Genomic DNA, 24,643 nt, shown 5'->3' on the forward strand with positions numbered 1-24,643 from the left:
GCCGGGAAAACAGGAAAGAACTTAAGCAACATTAAAAGAATGGTTCAGAGCACAGAACTATACAATATATATACTGAAGAAACCTGATACTTAACAGCAAAATGGATAAAAGAAAAAGAATTTAAAGCTGAAATCCAAAACCTAATTCCACTACAAAACCAAATGATAGAGTGGCAAGAACTAAGAATTAATAACTGCTTTTAATTTATACAAAGCAAGAAAATAAATTGTAAACTTCTTTATCCCTGTAATCCTTAGGCTACCATGGTAATCCTGAACTACTCTTGTATTTTAGAACTGCTTCCATCATGTACATCTTAAGATTTAAATGTGATTTTAGATTCTACAAAACAACAATCATGCTTAGGTAGAATTGAATATTTAGAGATGAAAAATTCTAATGATGTTCCTTTTTTTGTGTTTTTTGTGGGTGAAAAACACTTTGGTGTTATCAATGTCTGTAATAAAATGTTATAAAAGAAAATAAACAGTAAAAAAGCAACTAGAACTGCCTTAAAGACTAAAATATTAAACAAAAACTTAACTACTACCACAGCTAAAAATGTCTTTTTAGAAAACACTTAAAACTATCACAGCTGTAAAACTAAAATTAAAAATAAGTGTAAAACTAAAAACGTAAAATTTAATTAAAAATAAAAATTTTAATAAAGTCCAAGAAGGGTGTAAGGGCCCCAACTCGGATAATGGGAACACTAAAAAATTAAAATAAAAAACTAAAGCTACGTTAAAAACTAAAATATTAAAAAGCTATAACTTATAACTAATACCACAGATAAAATTTCACTAAAAAACTTAAAACCAATACCACTAAAAAATGTATTACTAATATCACAGTGGGAAACTTAATAAGGTAAAATTTATTTAAAAGGAAACAAAGTAAAAAAAAAATATATATATAAAATTTAAATAAACATCAATAAATTTAACAAAGTCTGAGAGGGGTGTAAAAAGTCCCTTCTCGGATAGAGAATAAAAAATAAAAATCATAACAATTAAATGGCCAGAAAAACAAACACATTAAAATAATTCTTCAGCACTAGAATAAAAAATATATATCACAATTTTAAATTTTGTGAAACATTAACATTTCATGAAAACAGCAACAACCGGTCTAAAACTACCTTATTGCTCAGAATCTGGCGAATGTTTCTACGTAATTTAAATTTACAATGCAACGTCGCATAACATATGCAATCCACAATTATGTGGTGCACAGTCATGTGGCAGTTGCATCATGTGCTTAGTAGTACGTGTCCTGCTGACATGAGGTACTCTGGTATGTCCTAATCACAATCAACAGAGGACCACTTCCTCACGACAAATTTTTCTGCATGAGGAGTCCCATGGTAACAAAAAATCTTTAATGTACCAGAGTTTTTATCAACAGTAGCCATTCAGTCACCTTGCCAGTTTGCTCGAAGAGGCTGTTTCATACAATTAATAAAGTCAGAAGCAGCAACATGAGTGGTGAAAGGAAACTGATTACATGTATCTTTAGCAGCAGAATCTGCAAGTTTATTTTCTGGAATTCCCAGGTGGCTAGGAATCCAACAGAAACTCACTTGTGTGCTGCGATGGTTCAACTCAGCGATTGCACTGTAGATTTCAGTGACCAAAGGATGTCTAGAGTAAAATTCTTCTAAAGCTTGGAGTACACTACACGAGTCGCTACAAATAAGGATATGACTGTATTTTGGGTTAACAATATTCATAGCCTTATTGATAGCGTACAGTTCAGCAAAAAATATAGTTGTATTATTAGGTAGACCAAACATATAGATTCTGCTATTAAGAATAACTGCGCATCCACGGTATCATTCTGTTTTGATCCAACAGTGTATACTATTGTGTCTGGGTTTATTTTGGAGAGAATATCGTGAAAACTTTGCTGAAAGACAACAGGTGGTGTTGACTGTATCTTGTATATAATAAGATCAAAAATAAAATTTATAAGGTTGATTCTCCATGGAAGATATGAACAGGGATAAGTTGGAAAAGTAGAAAGTATGTCAACATTTAAAAACTGTAGTAACCGCCGGGGTACATACACCCGTAGGTGCAGTAATATGTGGATGTTCTTCATATCTTTGTAAATTAGGATTTGCAAGAACTGCAGTAAAAGCCGGGTGGTTTGGCTGCCCTTTAAGACAGGCAAAGTGAGATGCTAGAAGTTGGTCACATCTATCCCAAAATGATGGTTCACCACACTCGACAAATATGCTAGTGACAGGACTTGATATAAAAGCACCTGTAGCAAGATGGAGAAAAGCATGATGTATGGCATCTAACATCTTCAGCACAGTACTATGCGCTGAAGAACGGTGATACAACCATAATCTAAGCGGGAACGAGCTAAGGAATATTATAACTGCAACATACATGACCTATCAGCTTCCCAATTGGCGTTGCTAAGAACTCGCAGCATATCTAGCAGTTTGGAACATTTCGCTTTTAATTGTTTGATGTGATTGACCCACGTAAGACGGCTGTCAAAAAAACAAACTTAAAAACTTAATATCATGAGATAGCAATTTTCTCTTCATTCAGAAAGTTTTGTGGTATAAAAGGGTTTTTGCAAGTGAGGAAAGACTACACATTTTGTTTTCTCAGGTGAAAATATGAAGCCTTGAACCAAGCTTCAAGGCGAGATATTGTGTTTTGTAATAGTCTCTCTGCTGTGGCTGTTGAATGGGACATAATATATACGGCAAAATCATCAACAAATAATGAACATGAAACAGGTAGTTGCACACATTCAGTAATACTGTTGATGGCTATAACAAACAAGGTGGCACTTAATACACTTCCTTGAGGTATTCCATTCTCCAAGGTGATGCTACCTGATAAGTAATCTTCAACACGAACACGGAAAGTTCAGTCATTTAAGAAACCCCTTATAAATGCAAGCATACAACCTTTGACTCCCCATTCTTTAAGACTATTAAGAATACCACATCGCCAAGCCATGTTGTGCACCTTCTTGATATCAAAGAAGATAGACAAGGCGCTGGCAGAATAGGAAAGTGTTTAGAATAGCTGCTTCCAATCACTAAGTGGTCAATGGAAGAACATACTTGGTGGAAACCACATTGTTCTAGACATACAAGGCATGTTCCTCTAAGTACCATGTGAGCCTGCGGTTTACTATTCTCTCCATTACTTTACATAAAATGCTTGTCAACGAGATAGGGCGGTAGCTTGAGGGTTTTGCTTTGTCTTTACTAGGTTTAAGTATTGATATAACAATGTCTTCTGATCAGACCGAAGGGAAAACTTGTGAGGAGAATACACATTACATATACACAATAGGTGTTGTAGTACCGAATTAGGAAGGTGTGAGAGCATACTGAGATGAATGTTGTTGGCTCCAGGTCCAGGAGAGGTGTCACGTGAATTTTTTAGACAACTCACTGAATGAAAATGGAGCATTTAATTCACTGACCAAATCACTAGTGCTTAATGGTAGTACTTCCATTTGCAATTTGTACTTCTGAAATTCATTTCTATATGATGAGAAGAGAGACACCGAACGGAAAGAATCTACCACTGCAGAAGGTGATGAGGAGTTCTCCTTCATGAATGAGTCTGAGAATGAATGTCTTGGAGATCCACAGATTGTACATATTTTTTTCCACACAGCAGACATGGGAGTAGTGCGTGAGATGGTGTCCACGTATTTCCTGCATGACTTCCTCCTAGCATCTAAAAATACCCGATGACATAGTGCTCTATCCTTACAGTACAGATCTAGATGTTCATTTGTTGACATGCGGTTAAAGTTGCACAGTGCTTGCCGTCATTTGCCAAAAGCGTTTTTGCAATCATCATTCCACCAAGGAATGGAAGGGTGTCTAGAGTTTCCCGATGTTTGCGGGATATATCTATTAACATTCTCATACATAAGAAATGTAAAAGAAGTAACTTCATCAAGGACGTCTGCACCATCGTAATACTGTAAAGGGAAGGCTCTATTGTCACTGCTCCAATCTGCCATTTCAACAATCCACTCCTTGGTCTTTTAATCACCTTGTGGTTGACACCAAAAGCTATAATAATTGGTCTGTGGTCACTGCGATGTAGGTTGTCACAAGCATACCAATTAAGATGAGAGAACACATTTGGTGAGCATAAGGAGAGGTCGATGTTTGATAGCATACCAGACGATGAGAGGTCATAAATGTGTATGATCCATCATTCAGTAGACAAAGGTCCAAGTCTTGTCTCACTCTATCATATTTCCTCAAGAGAAGCACAGAGATGAACCCCAGGAAATATGGTGGGCATTGAAATCTCCTACTATTAACGACGGCAATGGGATTTGCATGAGGAGATTTGATATTTCAACAGCATTGAAGTCAGAGTTTGGTGAGAAATACAAATTGTAGATATGCAATTTAAAGGGGATCAAGATTTTTACAGCAACAGCAGGAATTTAGGGTAGCTAGCAGTAGTATCCTTGTAGTCGACACTTCATTCCGCATGAGAATAGCAACACCACTACTCTCTCTACTGTCTACAAGACAATTGTACCTCTCACAGACATAGCCTCTGAGTGTTACTGTCTTGTTGTAATAGATGCACTTCTTGGAAGCACATTATTAATGGTTCATGTGTGTGCTTCAACAACTTCAATGCGGGACCGAAGACCTTTAACATTTCACTGAATAATGCTCATGAATAAAATTAGTTGGATAGCAGAATTACATATAAATATATTACAAAATTAGTTATAGGTGATCCGATTTTCTTTTTCATATTTTTTTTGTTTTAAGAAACTCCGATGCCCTGAGATCAGGCAGTTCCTCTACCATATCCTCCAGTAAACGAGGTGAGGGGGAGATTTTGAAAGCCAACATGATTTGATTTTTGCAGTCAACATCCCAGAGGAGGTAGTTGTGTGAGCTCCTTTAATAGGGAGCTTATTTGGTGGTTACCACCAGCTATATTTACCCCTGTCTCCAAAGGTAAAACTTTATGGACAGGAATTTTCAAGGGGATTCCACTAGTTTTAGTTTCACTAGTTGTACATACAACTTCTTATTCATTTTCGTTCAACTCAAAAATAGTTACAGTAAGTGAAGCAACCTGATCAGATAAAATCTGAACAAGCTTTTCCAGTTCACTGCAAGATACACACCTTTGGTTGCCTCCATTAATGGGAGCTTTACTAGATGTCGCAGTGGCGAAAAGACAACTGGTTTAATGAGGTTTTAGGAGCTAAGTGTTTTTCCATATTCTCTTCGAGTGGCTAGAAAGAAAGCTTTTGCTTGGTACAGATTTTCAGGATTGCCTTCTCTTTTTTAAAACTTGGGCAATCTCAAGATCAAGCTAAATGTTGCCCCACAATGTTTGCACATTTTTCTTCCTTTTGACAGTCATTATCCTTGTGGCCTTCTTTTGCAAATCTACCACATATTACAGTGTTCGGGCAAGAAGTTGTTGTACAGCCATTCCTTTGACATTGGAAACACCACCACAGGTTAGGGATGAATGATTATACTTTAACAAACTACTTTAATTTTCTCTGGTGGTGTGGGAAGGTTGAAGGTTAAAATAAGAGAGGGAGTAGTTTCTTCCATCCTGCTCTGACATTTCATTATTCTCTTCACTTCTGAAACACCTTGGGGACGAAGTTGTTCGGCAATTTTTTTAATGTCCATCTCAAGAAGATCCCAGCAAAAAATAACTTCACTGCTAGCATTCAAGGTTTTATGACATACCGCATTTATACCACCCATATTCGTCAGACATAGGAGCGACCTACTTTGTTCATCACTGAAAGTCTCTATTACTATTGATCCGTCTCTCAGTCTTATGTTCTTGGGGGAACTGGTTGCACCAGTACCTTATTGATCAGGAAAGACAAAGACGAGACATTATGAAGGGAACCACTTTCCTGATTATTCTGAGGAACAATAAAACGAATATTTTTATACTTTATGTCTGATTGTTTACAATTCTCTTGTGCAAGACTTTTATCCTCTTCAGACAAAGCTGAATGAGACCTTTTCACTAGACTAAAATTGGTGGTTTTATCAGATGGACTACCAACCATCATGGTATTTATTTGTGGACTTCAAATTTTGGTCCCACGAGTACCGGCGATATAACAGACCACTCCAGCAGAGCACACATGTACTGGAGCTACAGCTAAATACAACTGGGTTCGCCCAGGCACCCAGAGAATATCGTTCAAGACTCACTATGTAGACCCATTGGCATGATAGTTTCCACCTTGAGTTATGGTTGTGTTTTGTAAGTTGTCACAACGTCATCAACTGTATGTGTAAGGAGAAATAGAGCAGAATGTTGTTGTGTAAAAGTATATGTTGTAATTTGCATAGTGTTTTTGGTGTAATGTATGTGTATAGTATAATGTGTTCTACAACTCAGTATATAATGGGAAGAAGAAAAGCTGCAGAGGCTAGGCCCATGGGGATGCCAACCCCCAAAGTCTAAAGAATAAGGCTCCCTGTTGGAGTAATGATGACAAACTATATAAGAAACATGTTCTGTATGAAACTGCAAAAAATCCCCTAAAAATTACTTAAAAATTATCTCAACACTACCAATAAAAAATAAACTGTTTAAAAACAGGTAAAAATAATGTATTCAATTTTTTTACCTAAATGTTGTTGGATGAAATGACTGATTAGATGAATTTAAAGAGGTTGTGGCAGTGGTTTGAGGCAATGGAACAAAGCTTGGCAAAGCTGATGGAGGAGCCACTTTTGAAAGTAAGTTTGACCCATTACCACTCACAGCTCCATCTGTAACAGTCATAAAAATTAGGAGATTTGTCATAAAATAGCTGCTAAAGAGAAAGAAAAACTGCATATATTATATGTTGCATATGGTTAACAATTTGCACAAATAATACTCATACAATTAACAACTAATAAAAAAATTTACAATTAATAAAACCTGTTGCATAGGTTAATACTGTTTTTACAGTTAAATAGACTATCAAATTAAAATACGATCAAAATATTGTTTGTAATAAATTACATAATATAAATATTATACGTAATACAATTATTTAAAGAATTTAAAAAAGGATGCATAACAACAGTATTGTATGTATAGTTAATGTATACAGCAAATATCCATTTTTAATTCGTTTTACTGGTAATGAACTGGTTTCATGGTAAATGGTTATTTTCTGTCAAGTAGCATATTTGATATTTTAAAAGTTTTGTTTTGCTAAACACAAGCTTTAAGAGTTTATTTTGTGTAATATTTTGATACTGTATATATCAATAACTTGATGGTAGATATTTTAAATAACTTTAAAATGGTATAGATAAACTTTACTGTAGTTCTTTCACAGTATTGTAAAAAATTACCATTACGTAAAAAACCTATGAAGTTATAATGTTCTAACTTGCTCTGTGACAATTTATATAAAACATGTGCTGCTTCTTCTTCCTTTGCTTCAGTTTAACTATATAATATTCAATCCTGGTTTAAACATATAAATTCAGTAAAAAGATATTATCTTACTGCAATCAATTGCTTGCAAGAACTGAAAACATGCACTGAATGCCGTTTAGGAAAATCTAAAAATCTGTCATTATAGTACTAAATAACAAATTTTGATTAATTACAGTAAAGTTGAAATAATCTCTTAATTTACTAAAAAAACTAATTTATTGATTATGAAAACCAGGAATATTTACTGATCTATTCATGTATCCTTGTAATAGTAATATGAAAGATTGTTCTTATTACTGTCTTTTATGCAAAACTCAACTTCTTCCTGACTGAATTAATCTTTCATTGCTATTTTCATGGCATTTTAAACCCAATAAAGTATTGAAAACACAATTGCAGTCTTTCTTGTAGGTTTATTGTTGCTGTTTTGTGTTTCATGAGTTTTGTCTGTGTGACGTATGTGTGTTTTGGTTGTTGCTTGATCTGTCGGCATATTTGGTGTTTGTGTGCGTGATTGTTGATCTTTTTGGCATACTTTGTTGTCTGTGTGTGACTTTTGTGTTTCATTATGTGGTGAGCGCATGTTTGCTTGGGAGTTTCCTGTTGTGTTTGCGGTGACCGATTGTGTGTGTGGGTGCTTCCCCCTTCCTGAAGTAATACCACATAAGCAGTTTTCAGGAGGGTGGTTAAACCCACCAGGTTGGTCTAGTGGTGAACACATCTTCCCAAATCAGCTGATTTAGAAGTAGAGAGTTTCAGCGTTCAAGTCCTAGTAAAGTCAGTTATTTTTACATGGATTTGAATCCTAGATCGTGGATACCGGTGTTCTTTGGTGGTTGGGTTTCAATTAACCACACATCTCAGAAATGGTCGAACTGAGACTGTACAAGACTACACTTCATTTACACTCATACATATCATCCTCATTCATCCTCTGAAGTATTATCTGAACAATAATTATCGGAGATTAAACAGGAAAAAGAAAGAAGGGATGGTTAGCCAGGGGTGGAGGTTTAGTCAGTAGTGCGCAGGAATACATATGCAATTAACATCTTGCAGAACCTGTTAGTGAGCCTGACACTGCCTAGACGCCTGCAAATGAGTTTCCTCCACCTCTTTAACAAAAAAAAAAAAAAAAAAAAAAAAATATATATATATATAAAATTAAAGGAGAATCTTCTTGAGGTCAACGTTTTTTATTACAACCTCAGGCATGGTTTTACATGTATTTTATAAAGGAAAATAAGGTGGGTGAAATGACAGATGAAAAATACAAAAGCCTTATCAAGAATCAAGGCCAAGATCAACTGATTGATAAACAGCAATAAGGCTGTGTGATTACCATACAACAAAGTGATTTACGACCACTCTCCAAGAACAGATAGTTCATTATAATTGGTCTTCTTCTGTTCACATTGCATATAGCACTGTATTGATCAAGATAAAATATATTTACAACTGTGTTTATAAAAAGGCAAACTGGTTTATTTCTTGCCTCATTACCATGCAACTGCATCAAATTCATTGCATCAACTTTTTTTTTGTACACCTTCCAACTTTAATTTTTATTCACAAGTTGAAAATTTTACCAATAGATTAAAAACATATAAAAAATATCATGACAACTAGGTTTTCTGGATACTTCCTGTAATTTTATTGTAACAGTTATTTAACTGTTACAAATTTTTTATAACAGTTTTTTCTGGTACAAATTTATAAAAAAAAAAATTAATGCTGTTATTTAATTTAATGAATAGAACATTATTAACATTAATAAAATGTCTGTTTAAAAATAAACATTTTAAGGATTAATTAAGAAATATAATGATGGCTTTAGCTAGTCAATAAAATTAATTTCTTTAATGATATAATTTTTTCAATAAACAAGTTAATATAGATTTACTGTATTTATTTATAAGTGTAGCCAATCAATAAACAGCTTAAAATCAACATAGATGAATCACGTATGGTATACCCCAGTCTACAATTAGCCACACAGGGAGTGTCACATTTGGCTCTCTTATTTGTAGTAAAACAATTAACCACAGAGTGATTTTTAGTCCTGTTACCCAATTTTAAATGTAATTTAAGAAAGGGAAATTTAGGTGAAATAAAAAAATGTATTTTTTACTTACAAAAGAGATTTAATAAAAAGCTATTACTTACATAATTGTTAAAGAATATGTTCAAAATTCCCACCCCTTGCGGTTATACACGCATGGACTATTTTCAGCATATTAGCAGAAACCTTTTTAAGAGTTGCATTGGAAATATTCATGATTAAGTCTGTAATATTGACTTTAAGTTCTTCAATACTGTGAGGATAGTTTTTGAAGGCCTCAGACTTAATATAGCCCCACAAAAAGTAGTTAGCAGATGTGAGGTGTGAGGACCTTGGAGGCCATAAGCCCTTGCTTATTATTCGCTCATCAAAGAACTCTTGCAGAAAATCCATGTTTTCTCGAGACGTGTGGCATATAGCGCCGTCTTGCTGAAACCAGCAATACCGTTCTTGAGGTTCCAGGAGGGACACAAATTGGCGCACAATATTCCTGTATACTTCACCATTTACTGTCTGTTCGAAGAATATGGATCCGACTATACGATGATGAAATATTGCACACCACACACCAATTTTTTCAGGATACAAAGATTTGTCTTGTAAAGCGTTAGGATTTTCAACCGCCCAAATTCGACAGTTTTGACTGTTCACATAACCATCGAGATGGATCCAAGCTTCATCACTAAAGAACACTGTGTTTAAAAAATTTGATTCCGTAATCATTTACGAGAGACCTAAACCAACGGCAATATTGCAATTGCTTGTTTAAATCTGGAGGCTGAAGCTCTTGGACTAATCGTACGCAATACGGATACAATTTAATTTTTTAGCAGCTTGAACACTCGAATATGACAAACCAACTTGGGTGGAAAGTTTTCGTAAACTTTTCCGTGGAGAACTGAGCAATCTTGTCTTCACATTCTCTAAAATGTCACCTGTCAAGCGAGTTGGTCGACCACTACGTTTTCTGTCGCAAACACTAACTGTCTATCGAAATTGGTTTGCTAGCCTAGAAATTGACATTTTTTCTGGCGGAGGAACACTAAGAAATCTAATTTGAAATGATATTTTTACACTCGCTTACGATTTCATAGCAAAAATTGTTCAAAAATGAAAACTCGTTCTATGGTAAAAGACATTCTGTTCGTAACACGACCGGAAACGGCACAAAAGTTTACACAGCTCAAGGAGAATCAACTCACACTGCCGTATCTATACTGGTCGAATAGCGCTACCAACTTCGTGTTACAAAACAAAATTTCCCTTTCTTAGAAAAAATTTACCAGACATTAAAAATTGGGTAACAGGACTAAAAAATCACCTGTACAACCTTCCATATAGGGCCAATACATTATAACCAGGACCGTACCAAGTGCTGTATTCTGAATTACATTATATTTCCTTTAAAATACACTATTTGATAAATTCTATATCATATGAGGTTAATAACATTAAATCAACCTCCATCTTCTCCTGGAGCTATAGCAGCACCCTCTGTCTTCTTGTCAACAAATTCAAAAGTTGACTCTCCACTGGAAGATTCTTCTTGCATTTTGACAGAAGTTATTGGCTAATCATTAAAAATCTGAAATCATAAAACAGTTTATATTAAGTTTCACAGATTCACTATAAACTCATTATAACCATTAACAACCTCCATAATAGTAATTTCCATCATCTGTAGCAGAGTGGTAGCATCTTTGCCTTTCAACCAGGAGTACAAGGAATATCTTTCATACACTAAAAAATTAATCTAACAACAAGAAACTACAACTGAGCATCAGGCTGTTATTTTTAGAGTAAATAAATAAAATGTGCAAAAACGTATTTAATATCATGTTTTCAAATGTTACAACTTTATTGTTAATAATTTAGTTGCTGATTCATTAATTTTTAAGGTATCAAGATATATCATAATTACACAGTTGTTAAATTGAGTAATACCTGTACAATTCACTGTTACATATACTCATTTCCAAACTTCACTGAAATACTATCAGATTCTAAACACAGTGGAAAAAAGTAAATCACATCACCAGCATTACTATCTACTGGTTACCATGAGAAAACAACTATATTGGGAGTGTTACAATCATTTTCCAGTTTTATTTTTACATATAGCGCAAATGATCCAGGTACTAGCCTAACACTGAATATAGCTTTATTAAATGAATAAAATTTTAATATCTAATATTGGTCACAATTGATTTTGTTACATGGTCAACATTTGCTGAATCTTGTGTATTTCTGGGCTCTGACTCTGAATATGAAGTCAGTCAGAATTTCCCTATAAATTTTTTGAAATTGCCCATTCCATTTTCTGCAAATACCTGTGTCTGAACAATGCAAGGACATTATATTATTTATTGCAGCAGTTAAGTCCAAAATAAACTATAATTTATTTAAGTTGATAAATAGGCTCCAAAAATAAGTATTATTATTATTATTTACACAATAATTAAAATGATTACAAGTGATACACATTTGATTTATGCCATATTTTTTTCTAAATGTAATTATGTCACCTTTGAGTTACCCTTCACAGCATATATGAATTTGTTTTGACGACTCAGTGTTAGATGTAATACTGTAAATAGTAAACAATGCGTCATGCTGGCTAAGAAAAATCTCAACTACACCAGTCATGTGCAAGGTCTCATGCCTGTGTTACATTTAGTGGTGTAGCTAGCTATTTTTCCTACCAATTTGTGATTTTATTTTTCCCTGTAAAGTCAGTGTATATAAATATATTAATGTGTGTGTAAAATATTTAGTTTTGTAATATGTGTTTATAAGTGTATCACAGCGAATGTTTTAATAAAAATGCCACAAAACTGCATTAACCATCCAGACAATTTCTGCTCCATTTGTGGTGAGGTAACATTAAAGAGTCAGAGGGGAAATACAATTCCACTGTATAAAAAAATCATATGAACAATATTTTTGATGTAAAGTAAGTGATCCCTGCCCTCATGGGCTCATCATATAGATTGCAATTAATGTGTAAAGCTGTTGACTGAATGGATCTCATCACGTGACATCGGCAATTGGGATGGTTTGAAGACAACCAAAGGTTCACTTCACAGACTGTTATTTTCTTATAACAAAAATTACACGGATAACAGTTAAGACTAGACATCCTGATATTATCCCTCTGTTAAATATCCTGATATTTCCTCGGCTTTAAAACCAGTACCTCACAGTTCACAGTTTCCAATTCCAGTACCACCAAAGACATGGGAATTAGTTGAACATGAAGCTGTTGATGTTGAAGGTTGTACAGATTTATCAGATGATGAACAAAGAAGAGACCAGACTTTTTAGAAAATACAAATACTGAACCACACTTAATTAATTAGTTAGAATTGAATAATCTCATTCGTGATCTAAATTTATCCAAGAATCAAGCTGAAATTCTCACATTACAACTATAATGATGAAACTCAATATTAAAATAAGTGCTTTCTGTGACAGGAAGTGTGAATTTGAGTGTTTCTTCTTCCAGTACAAGGGCTTAATTTACTGTAATGAAATGGAATCTTTCCTAGAAGCTTCAGGGTATATGCACCATTATGATAAATGGCACCTTTTTATAAACTCTGCAGCCTTACACATGAATTGCAGCAAATATGAGGAGCCCAGGACCTGTCCAAAATATAGTTCATATAATTTTTTTTTATCAGTGAAGTTGTATCTCTCCTAAGATACTTTAATGTTATCTTACCACAAATGTAGCATAAACTGTGTGGATAGTGAATAAATACACTGCATGGCGTTTTATTAAAAAATTCACTGCAATAATTAGAAAGCAGACCTTCACATTGGAAATAATACTCCAACAATCCATTTAGCTCATGCAGCTCACATGTTAGAGTCATATAAAACTTGGATTAGATATGATTCAGTATAAGAAACATTTGTGGCATATTTATGGAGACCTGAAAGTGAAAGATGAGTTACTTGATTTACAATTTGGCTTTACTAAATTTTGTTCCAGCTTGTGGAGTGGAACAGCAGAGATACAAAGAACCATTATGTTAAGAAAAAGTGCTGGGAGTCCAGCACTAATAAAACCTGAAAAAGTTTTTACCTTCTACCACAACACATCAGGCTAGGTTTAAAGAAAAATTTGGATGGATTAACTTTTAATGGTGGTAGGAATGGATTTCACTTTCTAATAAACAAGTTCCCTAGTATAAGTGATGCTAAGATAAAAGAGGTATATTTGGTGGACTGCAAATAAGAAAACTAATGAATGATATTGAACTTGGAGGCAATATGAATGAATGTGAGGTTCCTGGGTGGAAATCTTTTAAAAGGTTGTAAACAATTATTTTGGAAATCAAAAGACAGATAATTATAAAGAACTCGTAACTGAGCTTCTTAAGAGGTATAAAATTTTATGTTTATATATAATATGTAACTAAAGATCCATTTCTTGGATTCTCATCTGGATTTATTCCCAACCAATTTTAGAGCTTTGAGTGACAAACATGGAGAACGCTTTCACCAGGAAATCTCAAGACAGATGCATCTGCTGCACACTAAATAAAAATGAACTGAAAGGGTAAAAATACAGAAAGAAATGTGCTTAAACTTTTGAAATTAACTTTAATACAGTTACTCAAATAATAATAATAATAATAATAATAGGAGAAAGTTACACTTCTACATCTTTTTGGAATTTTTCTTAGCTCCCTTCTTGGTGTTGGTGGAAATAGACATACTTAAAAAAAAGAATTAAAATAAATATAATTCATACAGCCTTTTAAATACTGACTTCAAGATTTCATTCACTGGTTCAGTTATTCGTAAACCACACACAAAGACGAATAAAAAGTTTCAAAAAGATGTTGAAGCTAATTTCTATATTCTTAGAAAGTGGCTTGTTTAAATTAAATTTATTTTTTTCTTTCATAATTGTGATAATAATATTTCAAAGGTATAACAATGATTTTATGCAAGTCTGTTAACAATAATTTCCTAATTTTATAAACACACAAATTATTTTTTACCATACTGGCATAAAAGGTGTTCTAATCTCCACTCAAACTAGCAAAATAACTTCCACCCAACTAGCAGTTGGTTTTTCCTGGAATCAGTTCTTTGTAAAATATATGAATGGTTAAGAATGATGCAACTTTTAACTTACACTTATTATTAACTATTTCAATGACTCAGCTTTTACACATTATTTCTTTATGTATAAATAATTTATTTAGTACCTAAATCTGTGCTTGTCACTGTGCTTTTTGTTAATTGAATCATGGAACTAACATTCACTAGAAATAGAAAGACTGCTAACATTAATAGAAAAAAGATTTGACTTAACCTAGTCAACCAGAAGTGAAATTGAAGGCAAATTTTTCTTATTCTGAATCTGATTATGAACCTTCAGCATCAGATAAGCAAAAAAATAAACAATGTAGTGATAATAGTCTTAAAAAAACATTCAAGGATTTCTTGATATTGTTTGAATAATTAAGTCAAATAGCAAGAACATTACTACAGATATAAATACATGATTAAAGGCAACCCTCTTGAAGAGACATTTAAGAATCAGAGAACCTGTTCAAAATACTGTCTGCCTTCTACTATTGGAATTGTACTATAGAATAGAATAAAAAAAAACAATCTTTAATAAGCTCTGCCAAAATTACAGATCATTCTGCATAACTATAGACTATTTCTCAGACTTTGACTATTGTTTTGTCCAAAACCCTAGGATATGGATAGTGAACTTCAACTTAAACACTGTTTACCTTTAACTGATGACAATGTCTAATCAAAGAAACCCAACCATGATCACATACAATTAGTATTCCAAATAAGAGGAATGAATATTTGTGAAATATTGCTCAAAAATACTGGCTTAAAAAGCAGGAAACTAGCAAAGAAATTTTGGAGTATGTATATTGAACAATTTTGCAAACAGTTCAATATCCATACTCCAAAATTAGTAGGAAGCAAAGAAATTATTTAAACATGTAGGTCTAGTGTTTTCAGTGAAAATATAAAATCAATAACCAGAAGAAGCTCTTTCTGCTTTCATGTTGATAATTATATAGCTAGTCAGCAAATTATTTATCTCAACCTCTGTGGAGGTACACACAAATCTACATAAGTCAAAAAAAAAATTTGACTGTTTTATCTTTTGTGAAAGATTCTATTTCGTATTTATTTACTGTATTCCAACCAAAAAGGGGTAGTGTATGTAAAAGTTTCATGATATAAAAGAAGTAAATGTTTTTATAATATTAATATAACCTTTATATTATTTATTAATAACCTTTACAGAATCTATCCCAATGTTATGGGCTGTGATCCATATAAAGTTCTTGAGGCAGAAGAGTCGCTAGAGCTAATTTATCTAACACTAATGACGTTTACTGTATAGTCTATCCCTGATATGCGGGTATTGCTCAAGCTGAATATCACTTGTATTCTGGGAGAAGAGATAATTCTGGCACAAGAATTTATTATTCTATGGATTTTCTAAATTGACTGTTCCACATTAGGTTACCTACAACTGATCAGTTATAGTCACTGAATATGCTTTGACAAGGTTACCTGAGAAAAGGATATCATTAGACATATTTGTTCCAATAAGGGAAATTTGGTTTGGGTATGGATAATTCTAAAAAAGTAATGAAGCTGGGTTTAATGTGACTACTTATCAACTGTTCTTGTTTTTTGAGATCATATTTCTTTAAAAGAAATACTAAGAACAGGTGAATTATGGATATGGACTTAAAGTTATGATTATTGGTATTTGGTTGCTTTGCTGTTACATCATGTCCTGGTTAACTTCGCATTACCAAGCGGAGTATTCTGACTACCTCAGGTTGATTTTTTTTCTCTATAATAATTTTATCTGAAGAGATACATACTTGTGGTTTCATGACTGTCCTAAAATGATTGATATTGTATTCTCACTTGTGACCGACACATATTTTTTGTTTTTATAGTTATTATTGATGGGATTTATTGGTAGGGTGGTGAGACTACCCTGTCGGTATGAAATCTTATCTTCTTATTTGTCAAAAATGAAAGTTTTACAAAATATTTTTCTCATTCAACTTTGTTATTTAATTTTTCCATTGCTGAATTTTACCATACATCCATTATTGTTTAGCTCAAACAACTTATATTGCTCTCTATTGTATCAGATTACTTATAATCACTTGCTTGGGTTGCCTATCTGTGTCTTCTGTGAATTAGACATTCACTGCTGAGCTGAAATTATATGAGTCCAGAATTCAACTGCAAGTAAGGATGCCCAAAGGACTATCTAAAGAGGAGACATTGGAAAGTCTAGACAATTCTTCTGGTGCCAGTGAAATGAAAATGACTGGGACATTGACAATGAACTGAATGAATATATGGAACCTCTCGACAAAGACCGTATCAGAGCAGTAGATGAAGTTGAAGATGAAATATCGAAAGATAATACACATTCACATGAGCAAGTACAGAAAGAAGATAAAGACATTGGAGATGTGTTTATTTCTAGGACTGGGCTACAATTTTCCAGTGAACAACCAAACGTTGGGCGGCGCCAACTTCATAACATTAACACCTGGCCCAATGAATGATGGGGAAACATTCAGAACAATAACAGTCATTTATGTTATTTATTTCAACAGTAATTGTGAGCGTTATTGTCGAGGAAACGAACAGGGAAGTAAAAAGAGTAATTTCTACAAGGAATGCAGCTCATTTGTCCAAAAAAAAAGACATGGAGAGATGTAAGTGCAACTGAAGTGTATGGTGCATTAGCAATTCCTATAGTGGCTGGTCGAACTCATGGACATCGCACAAGCACTTCAGATCTGTGAGGAGGTAATGCAGCTTTTCGGCAGCCTTTTCTGTTGCCATGTCAAGAAACAGATTTTTGTCAATATAGAAATTCTTGAGATTTGATAACAGAGATACAAGATCACAAAGAATTGAAGAAACCATATAAGCCATCAGGGCAGTGTTTGAAATATTTCAGTCTAATTTGTGTAAGAACTTGTCCTCATGAATAAATTACTATTGATGAGCAATATACTGAGGAAATTAGGGTTTATTTGAAGAGTAAGCCTAGCGAGTATGGCATTAAAATTTGGGTTTGTGCCGATGTGAAGACATCTTACTTACTACAGCTCCAAGTTACTATGAGGATGGTGGACAATGCTCAAGAAGTGAATCAAGGGCAGAGAGTTGTTTTAGATCTGATGGAACCATTGCTGAATAAAGATCATGGCATGACAACTGATAATTTTTTCATCAGTTTTCCTTTGGCTGCTGAACTAAAATGAAACATTCCAATAAGAAATAAATTCTTTAGGAATTTTTGCCCAAGAGAAAGAAAGAAGTTCATTCTTCAATGTTTGGTTTCACCACTGACTAGACTGTAGTTTCCTATGTTCCAAAAAGGGGCAAGTTGGTAATCTTACTCTCTACTCAACACCATAAGAGGTAAATGAGTGGTGAGAAAGTGAATACAAACCTGAAATAATACTCAATTACAACAAAACTAAAAGTGCCATAGATAATGTAAACAAAATGACAAGAGAATACAGCTATGTTAGAGGAACCAGGCGGTGGCCACTAAGACTTTTTATGGAGATGGTAAATATTGCAGCACTGATTGCATATATTCTGTATACAAAGATTTCCTGAGTGGCAGGAGAATAATCAGAGCTGACAGAAACTCTTTATGACTGACCTGATATCTGGATTCAGCAAAGGCAACATAGAGAAAAGAGCTAGAAATATCAACGGTGTTCATAAGGATGTACAAGATGCACTGAAAGCATGAGGTATTGAAATTCCGGCAGCAATGATCCAATCCCAGAGTTCCAAGTTACCAACACCACGGTGATGTCAAGATTGCAAGACGAACAAAAATCGTAAAACATGTGAAGACATGTGATGTGAAGACATCTTACTTACTACAGCTCCAAGTTACTATGAGGATGGTGGACAATGCTCAAGAAGTGAATCAAGGGCAGAGAGTTGTTTTAGATCTGATGGAACCATTGCTGAATAAAGATCATGGCATGACAACTGATAATTTTTTCATCAGTTTTCCTTTGGCTGCTGAACTAAAATGAAACATTCCAATAAGAAATAAATTCTTTAGGAATTTTTGCCCAAGAGAAAGAAAGAAGTTCATTCTTCAATGTTTGGTTTCACCACTGACTAGACTGTAGTTTCCTATGTTCCAAAAAGGGGCAAGTTGGTAATCTTACTCTCTACTCAACACCATAAGAGGTAAATGAGTGGTGAGAAAGTGAATACAAACCTGAAATAATACTCAATTACAACAAAACTAAAAGTGCCATAGATAATGTAAACAAAATGACAAGAGAATACAGCTATGTTAGAGGAACCAGGCGGTGGCCACTAAGACTTTTTATGGAGATGGTAAATATTGCAGCACTGATTGCATATATTCTGTATACAAAGATTTCCTGAGTGGCAGGAGAATAATCAGAGCTGACAGAAACTCTTTATGACTGACCTGATATCTGGATTCAGCAAAGGCAACATAGAGAAAAGAGCTAGAAATATCAACGGTGTTCATAAGGATGTACAAGATGCACTGAAAGCATGAGGTATTGAAATTCCGGCAGCAATGATCCAATCCCAGAGTTCCAAGTTACCAACACCACGGTGATGTCAAGATTGCAAGACGAACAAAAATCGTAAAACAAGATTCTGTTGTGTAATGTGCAAGAAACCTGTTTGTAATATACACAGAGAAGAAACTATTATTGTGAAGTGTATTTTATAAAAAAATGTACCTGAATGAACAGTTTGAAAATGTTATTTGTTATTTTGAGGCCAATACTAGTTTGCTGCAATGATAGCCAAAATGTATACATTTTTAATTTTATAGGTGTCTAATATTGAATTTCTCTTGTGAATGATATAGAATGTATTATACTTTGGATCTATGTTCAGTTTAAATACTTTTAATAATTTGAAAAATTTTATTTCAATACTAAATAAAGTTACTCATTAAAAATAATAGAATGTACTAAAAACAAATATTACAATAAATCACAAAATTGTATTGGGGTAGTCAAAATACCCCACTTGGTAAAATAAAGGTGTCGAAAAGCTTGGCAACAGGAAGGTTAAGGAACACATGGACTGGTTGAGTTTCTCTTCTTCATCATGGATTTTATAATTTGTAAATAGCTGAAGTAGAAAATGTGATGTAAGATCGATTCATGACTATTACATTAAGAGAAATAAACTAGAAGTAAGGGAACCATAATTTGGACTTTGAGCAGGCTTTTGACAGGGTCCCTTATGCTAGACTACTCCATAAATTGGAACATAGCGGAATTTGTGGCCCCAGTGGATTAAGCCCCTGGCAGTGGATTAAGCAGTTCTTGACCAATCGTAGTTTTTTTTTTTAAATTACCTACAGCTAAGTCATGCAAATTCTGAACTGCCAGCAAAGTTCCTCAAGGGACATGTATTGGCTTGATTTTGTTTATAATCTATGTTTGTGATATCATTAATGAATTACTGTCTTGCTTTGGTTTGGATGCAGACAATACTAAATTATACAATTTGGAACTGTCACATGCCAATCTTCAATTTTATTTGGACTGTATTTCAAAATGGTCTGAAGAGTGATGTTAAGATTGAATATCTCTAAGTGCATGGTTTTACATCTGGGATGGAATAACATCCTCCACAATTACTGTTTGTATGGCACTGTTCTAGCCACTGAGAGTCTGGATAAAGATCTTGGTGTTACTGTTTCTGCTGATCTAAAATGATCATATTACTTTGCCAACTTATTATGCAAGCTAATCTACTTTTGTACCTAATCTCAAAGACTTTTTAACCAATGAAAAATTTATTTTTTAGACTTTTCAATAGATTCATCCATCCCAAACTGAAATTTGCTGCTGCAGTCTAGAATCTTTGATTTTGGGAGATACTGACCACATGGAAAAGGTCTAAAGGCGCGCAACTAAACTTATTCCCAATATGAAACAAATGCCATATGAGGATCACCTTTGTCCCCTCGAACTTCCTACACTGGCATAGCTATGTTGTCGTAGTGATCTCATTGAAACTTTCAAGATTTTAAATGAGCACTTACAAAACTTCAATTCCACTCTTTATAAGAAATGTTGATATTCATCACATGTATGAGCTTACTAGGAAAAATTTCATACAACTATAAAGCAGCATTTCCTCTCTAAAAGAAAGGTTAATCTTTGGAATCTATTACCTGAAGATGTTGTTAGTGTTATTGGTGTTTTTAAGAGTCAACTGACAAGATATTGCAGGACATCATAGGTGATTACTATTCCTACTGATCAACTGTAGTGAGATTTTAGTGTTACTTCGACTTTTGAATTATCACGGCGTATTAACGTAATTCTTTTTTCTTTGTTTGATACGGTATTGTATTCTTTCTTTTTTGGATGTTCACTTTTCTAAGGCTCACAAGCATAATGCTTTAGCCTATTTATAAAATAATAATAAAATCCAGCATCCTACCTGAAAACTTACTGTAACAAGAACAAATATATATATATATATATATATATATATACTCTGCATCAACAAACATGTTAACAATATAACATACTGATGAATACATTTATGGCACCATCTTAATATACAGAAGGAACACAAATGTAAACTACTAACATACATTAAAAAAAAAAATACACCACAAATTACATTTTACAGCCAAATATGAACAGAATAAACTGATTTTGCTGTCAGCAATCACAAAAAAAAACAATAAAATATACTTTCAAAATATACAGAAAACCAACAACAAATCTCATTCACAAATCAATATTACAGCATACTTATTAACATATTTCTGCACAAAATAAAACCAAAGGTAAAAATAACATCAAATTAATAATATATAAACAAAAACTCAAGAAAACAGCTCACAAATTTTAAAAAATCTAGTTATAATGTAATCTTCACAACAAAACAGATCATTACATACAGAACACAATAACCAAACAATCACAATACTCCAGAATATGTAAACTAAACTGCTGACTGCATTAATCAAATAGAACACTGTTTCAATCAAAGATAATGCAAATTTGAAAGCTGTTACAATAGCATGTAATCAACATTATTTTTCAATCATCCCATGGTCAGAAATCCCTAATAACAAAACACAGTTAGTAGTAATGTCAATTACATCAGTAGGAGACAGTACCTCAAGTTATTTAGGATAGTCACAAAAATGACTGAAAACATTTGGAATTAAGTTTTTAAATAGGTTTTACTTTAATATTCAATTTTATTTGCTGTTGCAAAAGTTTATACTAAGAGAATTCTTGAGCCATCTGAAATACTTTTTATAACAAAAAAAAAATTTGGGAGTAAACTTTCGCTCATAACTATTTTATGCTAGAGTAACTGTCAGAATAAAGTTTACGTATTCTTTTATTACATTCTTACTTAGTGATCACTGCAAAGTATTAACAATGGCATTCAGAGCAAGAATGATGAAAATGCAATTGGGTATACACTTCTAATAAAAGGAAATTTAGCATTTGACCTTAATTACAGAAGTAGGGAGAGTAAAGTAGCATTGACAGTGTAGATGGCTATTTTGTGAACACCAAGTTTCTGACTCAATACACCTAAATGTACATGAAATTAAGTCGGCATATCTTTTATGTAATTCAAAACAATTTAGTTCCATTTTATTGACATCTTTTTAAGCTATCCAAATGAGTATTTATTTACTACAAAAATACTTCTCTGTTGAATTTTGAAATCATATTGTATTTATAACAAAGGTAATTCCATTTCAAAATGGCAGAAAATTTAATTCATAATTTTAAAGAACATATCTCAATACTTAAAGCTTTTAAAATTCAAAATCTAAAAATAACCTGATAGTTTCCTAAAAAAAAATGACTGCATTCTTATATTAATCATAATTTTGCACATAAAATTCCAAAGATATATAAAACCATATCATATTTGCTACACTAAAGGTTGTAGTTTACTGTATGTAAACGATTACCTCCCCCCCCGCCCACGAACCCTTTTAAAACTATATTGCAACATAAAGGAACAGTAACCTATCTCACTTTAATTACTGCCCTGGCAAACAAATGATACATGTTAACAACTACTGGGATGATCTAGTAAAAATACTCATTTAGAAATCAAAACATACATACAAATTTTAAGCTTTTTGTTAAAAAATACTCAACCTAATCTATAAGATGGACAAGAATCATTTTGTATCAAGCACACAGGCTAAACAGCAATGTGACAGATCTTAATAATTAGTTTATTTTTGTCAAGAAAAATCTTAAAAGTTAATGAATGAAAAACATTACAATGCAGATGATAAAATAAAGTGTACAAAGTAATTAAAAAATGCCTAATTAACTGCATACGAAACAATAAGAATTTAAAACAGAATTGTCGCAAATAAAACTTCCGTGACGTACAAAATAGTAAATTCAAATAAAATCAATCTCCATATTCATAATTCAGCTAAACTATTGCACTTATTTCTAATTTTTTCGAATTTCAAATCATGTAAACAAAGCATTTCGCAGATGTTAAAAAAAATATTACGTAACTACCATATATAAATAACTAAAACGTTTTTTACAAATTGCAGAATTTAAATTAAAAAAAAAAATTATTTTCTGAAAAACTTATCACTTAAGAGCAAAACTAAATACTTAAAATCCCACAGTAATAGCACTTACACAGTTATGAGTAGATCAGCTGATCATATTCTATGCCTACGATTCCATGCAATTACGAAGCGTGAACGAACTTAATCCGATAGCAATGTTCAACATCGATTAGTTTAATACGTACTATACACATATTTTTTTTATTTTCGAATGATGAGTATGACTTTTGATTTCTTTTAAACTGATCTAATATGAAATATAATGAATATACGTTGTTTTTAAATTTAAATATTTTTTCTTCCTTATAAAAAAAATGCTATGCTTTTATGACAAAAATAACAAACAAAAGAAGTTAGTTTCTAACAGAAGAAACATTGATTTTTAATTACATTATTGTTTAATCTAAATAAGATAAAAAAGCAAAAATTCTTGAAAACCCACTAATTATCACAGTAGAGGATATTATCAACATTTGTAATATGTATTTACATTGAATTGTTATTGTTGTTAATAGTTGTTTTAATTTACACTTTGAAATGTAAGAAAATATTACAAAATTGAATAAAAAATATAAAATTACATACCATAAGAAAATTTAGTTATGTAATACAACTACTTGTTGGGCTTTCTTTTGCTGTCCACTGTAATTGTGACCATTAAATATAATACATTCTACATATTTTAATGAAGACTTATTTATTAATATTACAATTCTGATTTCTCTTGATAATAGTTATGAGCTGAACAAGAATGTTGGGAATAAAAATATGTTCTGCATAAGTAATATATTTTGTCCATTTATCGTGCAAAAAACATAATAAAATTGACCTTTTAATCCCTGTACCCAGAAAAATCGCTACTGATAAGAAATTTAATGATATGTAACTTAATTAATCTATGTTTAATTGTAACTTTTTTCAACTAATGGAATTTCAGCTCAAAATTCTAATTCTGTTTTCACTTGTTACCAACAAATAACAGAAAATATGACAAAATCAAATCTAGTCCAACATTTGTAGATAAATCTCTTTACTGTACGCATGAAATTAAAAATTTCTGCTAGCCGCCCAAAAGAAGAGAATGCTGTTCAGATTCTGTGGTGTGAAGATAGCAATAGTGCTGCTATCACTAGCACAGAAGTAACTTTTTATTTCAGTCGTATCAAAATAATGACATAAGATTTGATGATTTTTATTATGTGCAAGCGATTAAAAATTGAACAATTTTCTAAAAAAACTACAGTATACCTTTTTAAATTATATAAAAATACTTTAACTGAACTTTCGCTCTTTAATGTTAAGCTTCTTCAGAAGTTGCCTCTGGGAACACATACTGCCGGCCGTTGCATATTTCGGTGTTTGAAAGATTTTTGTTGTTTATAGGTAAGATTTAAACTTTGTTCTTTCAAATAATGTTGATTATATATGCCTCACGGGCTGTATAATTCTGCTGCTGCAATCCT

At 32.8% G+C, this 24,643-nt stretch overlaps 1 protein-coding gene across 6 annotated transcripts in view; it reads right to left on the minus strand.

Annotated features, from left to right (window-relative positions):
* The window catches only part of LOC142321722 (protein PRRC1-A-like), a 57,201-nt gene extending 33,300 nt beyond the window's left edge, over positions 1-23,901 (minus strand). Inside the window, exons 1-3 of one of the 6 annotated variants that reach the window (XM_075360033.1) lie at positions 23,766-23,901; positions 10,979-11,102; positions 6,647-6,791 (exon numbers count right to left, since the gene is read on the minus strand). In XM_075360033.1, coding sequence (XP_075216148.1) covers positions 6,647-6,791; positions 10,979-11,069 — 236 coding nt within the window. In that variant the 5' untranslated portion in view covers positions 11,070-11,102; positions 23,766-23,901. The other 5 variants (XM_075360030.1, XM_075360031.1, XM_075360035.1 and 2 more) reach the window with 5 other exon arrangements.
* Between the last annotated feature and the right edge of the window lie 742 nt (positions 23,902-24,643).

The sequence above is a fragment of the Lycorma delicatula genome, chromosome 3 (genome assembly GCF_047948215.1).
Source record: "Lycorma delicatula isolate Av1 chromosome 3, ASM4794821v1, whole genome shotgun sequence".
Lineage (NCBI taxonomy): Eukaryota > Metazoa > Arthropoda > Insecta > Hemiptera > Fulgoridae > Lycorma > Lycorma delicatula.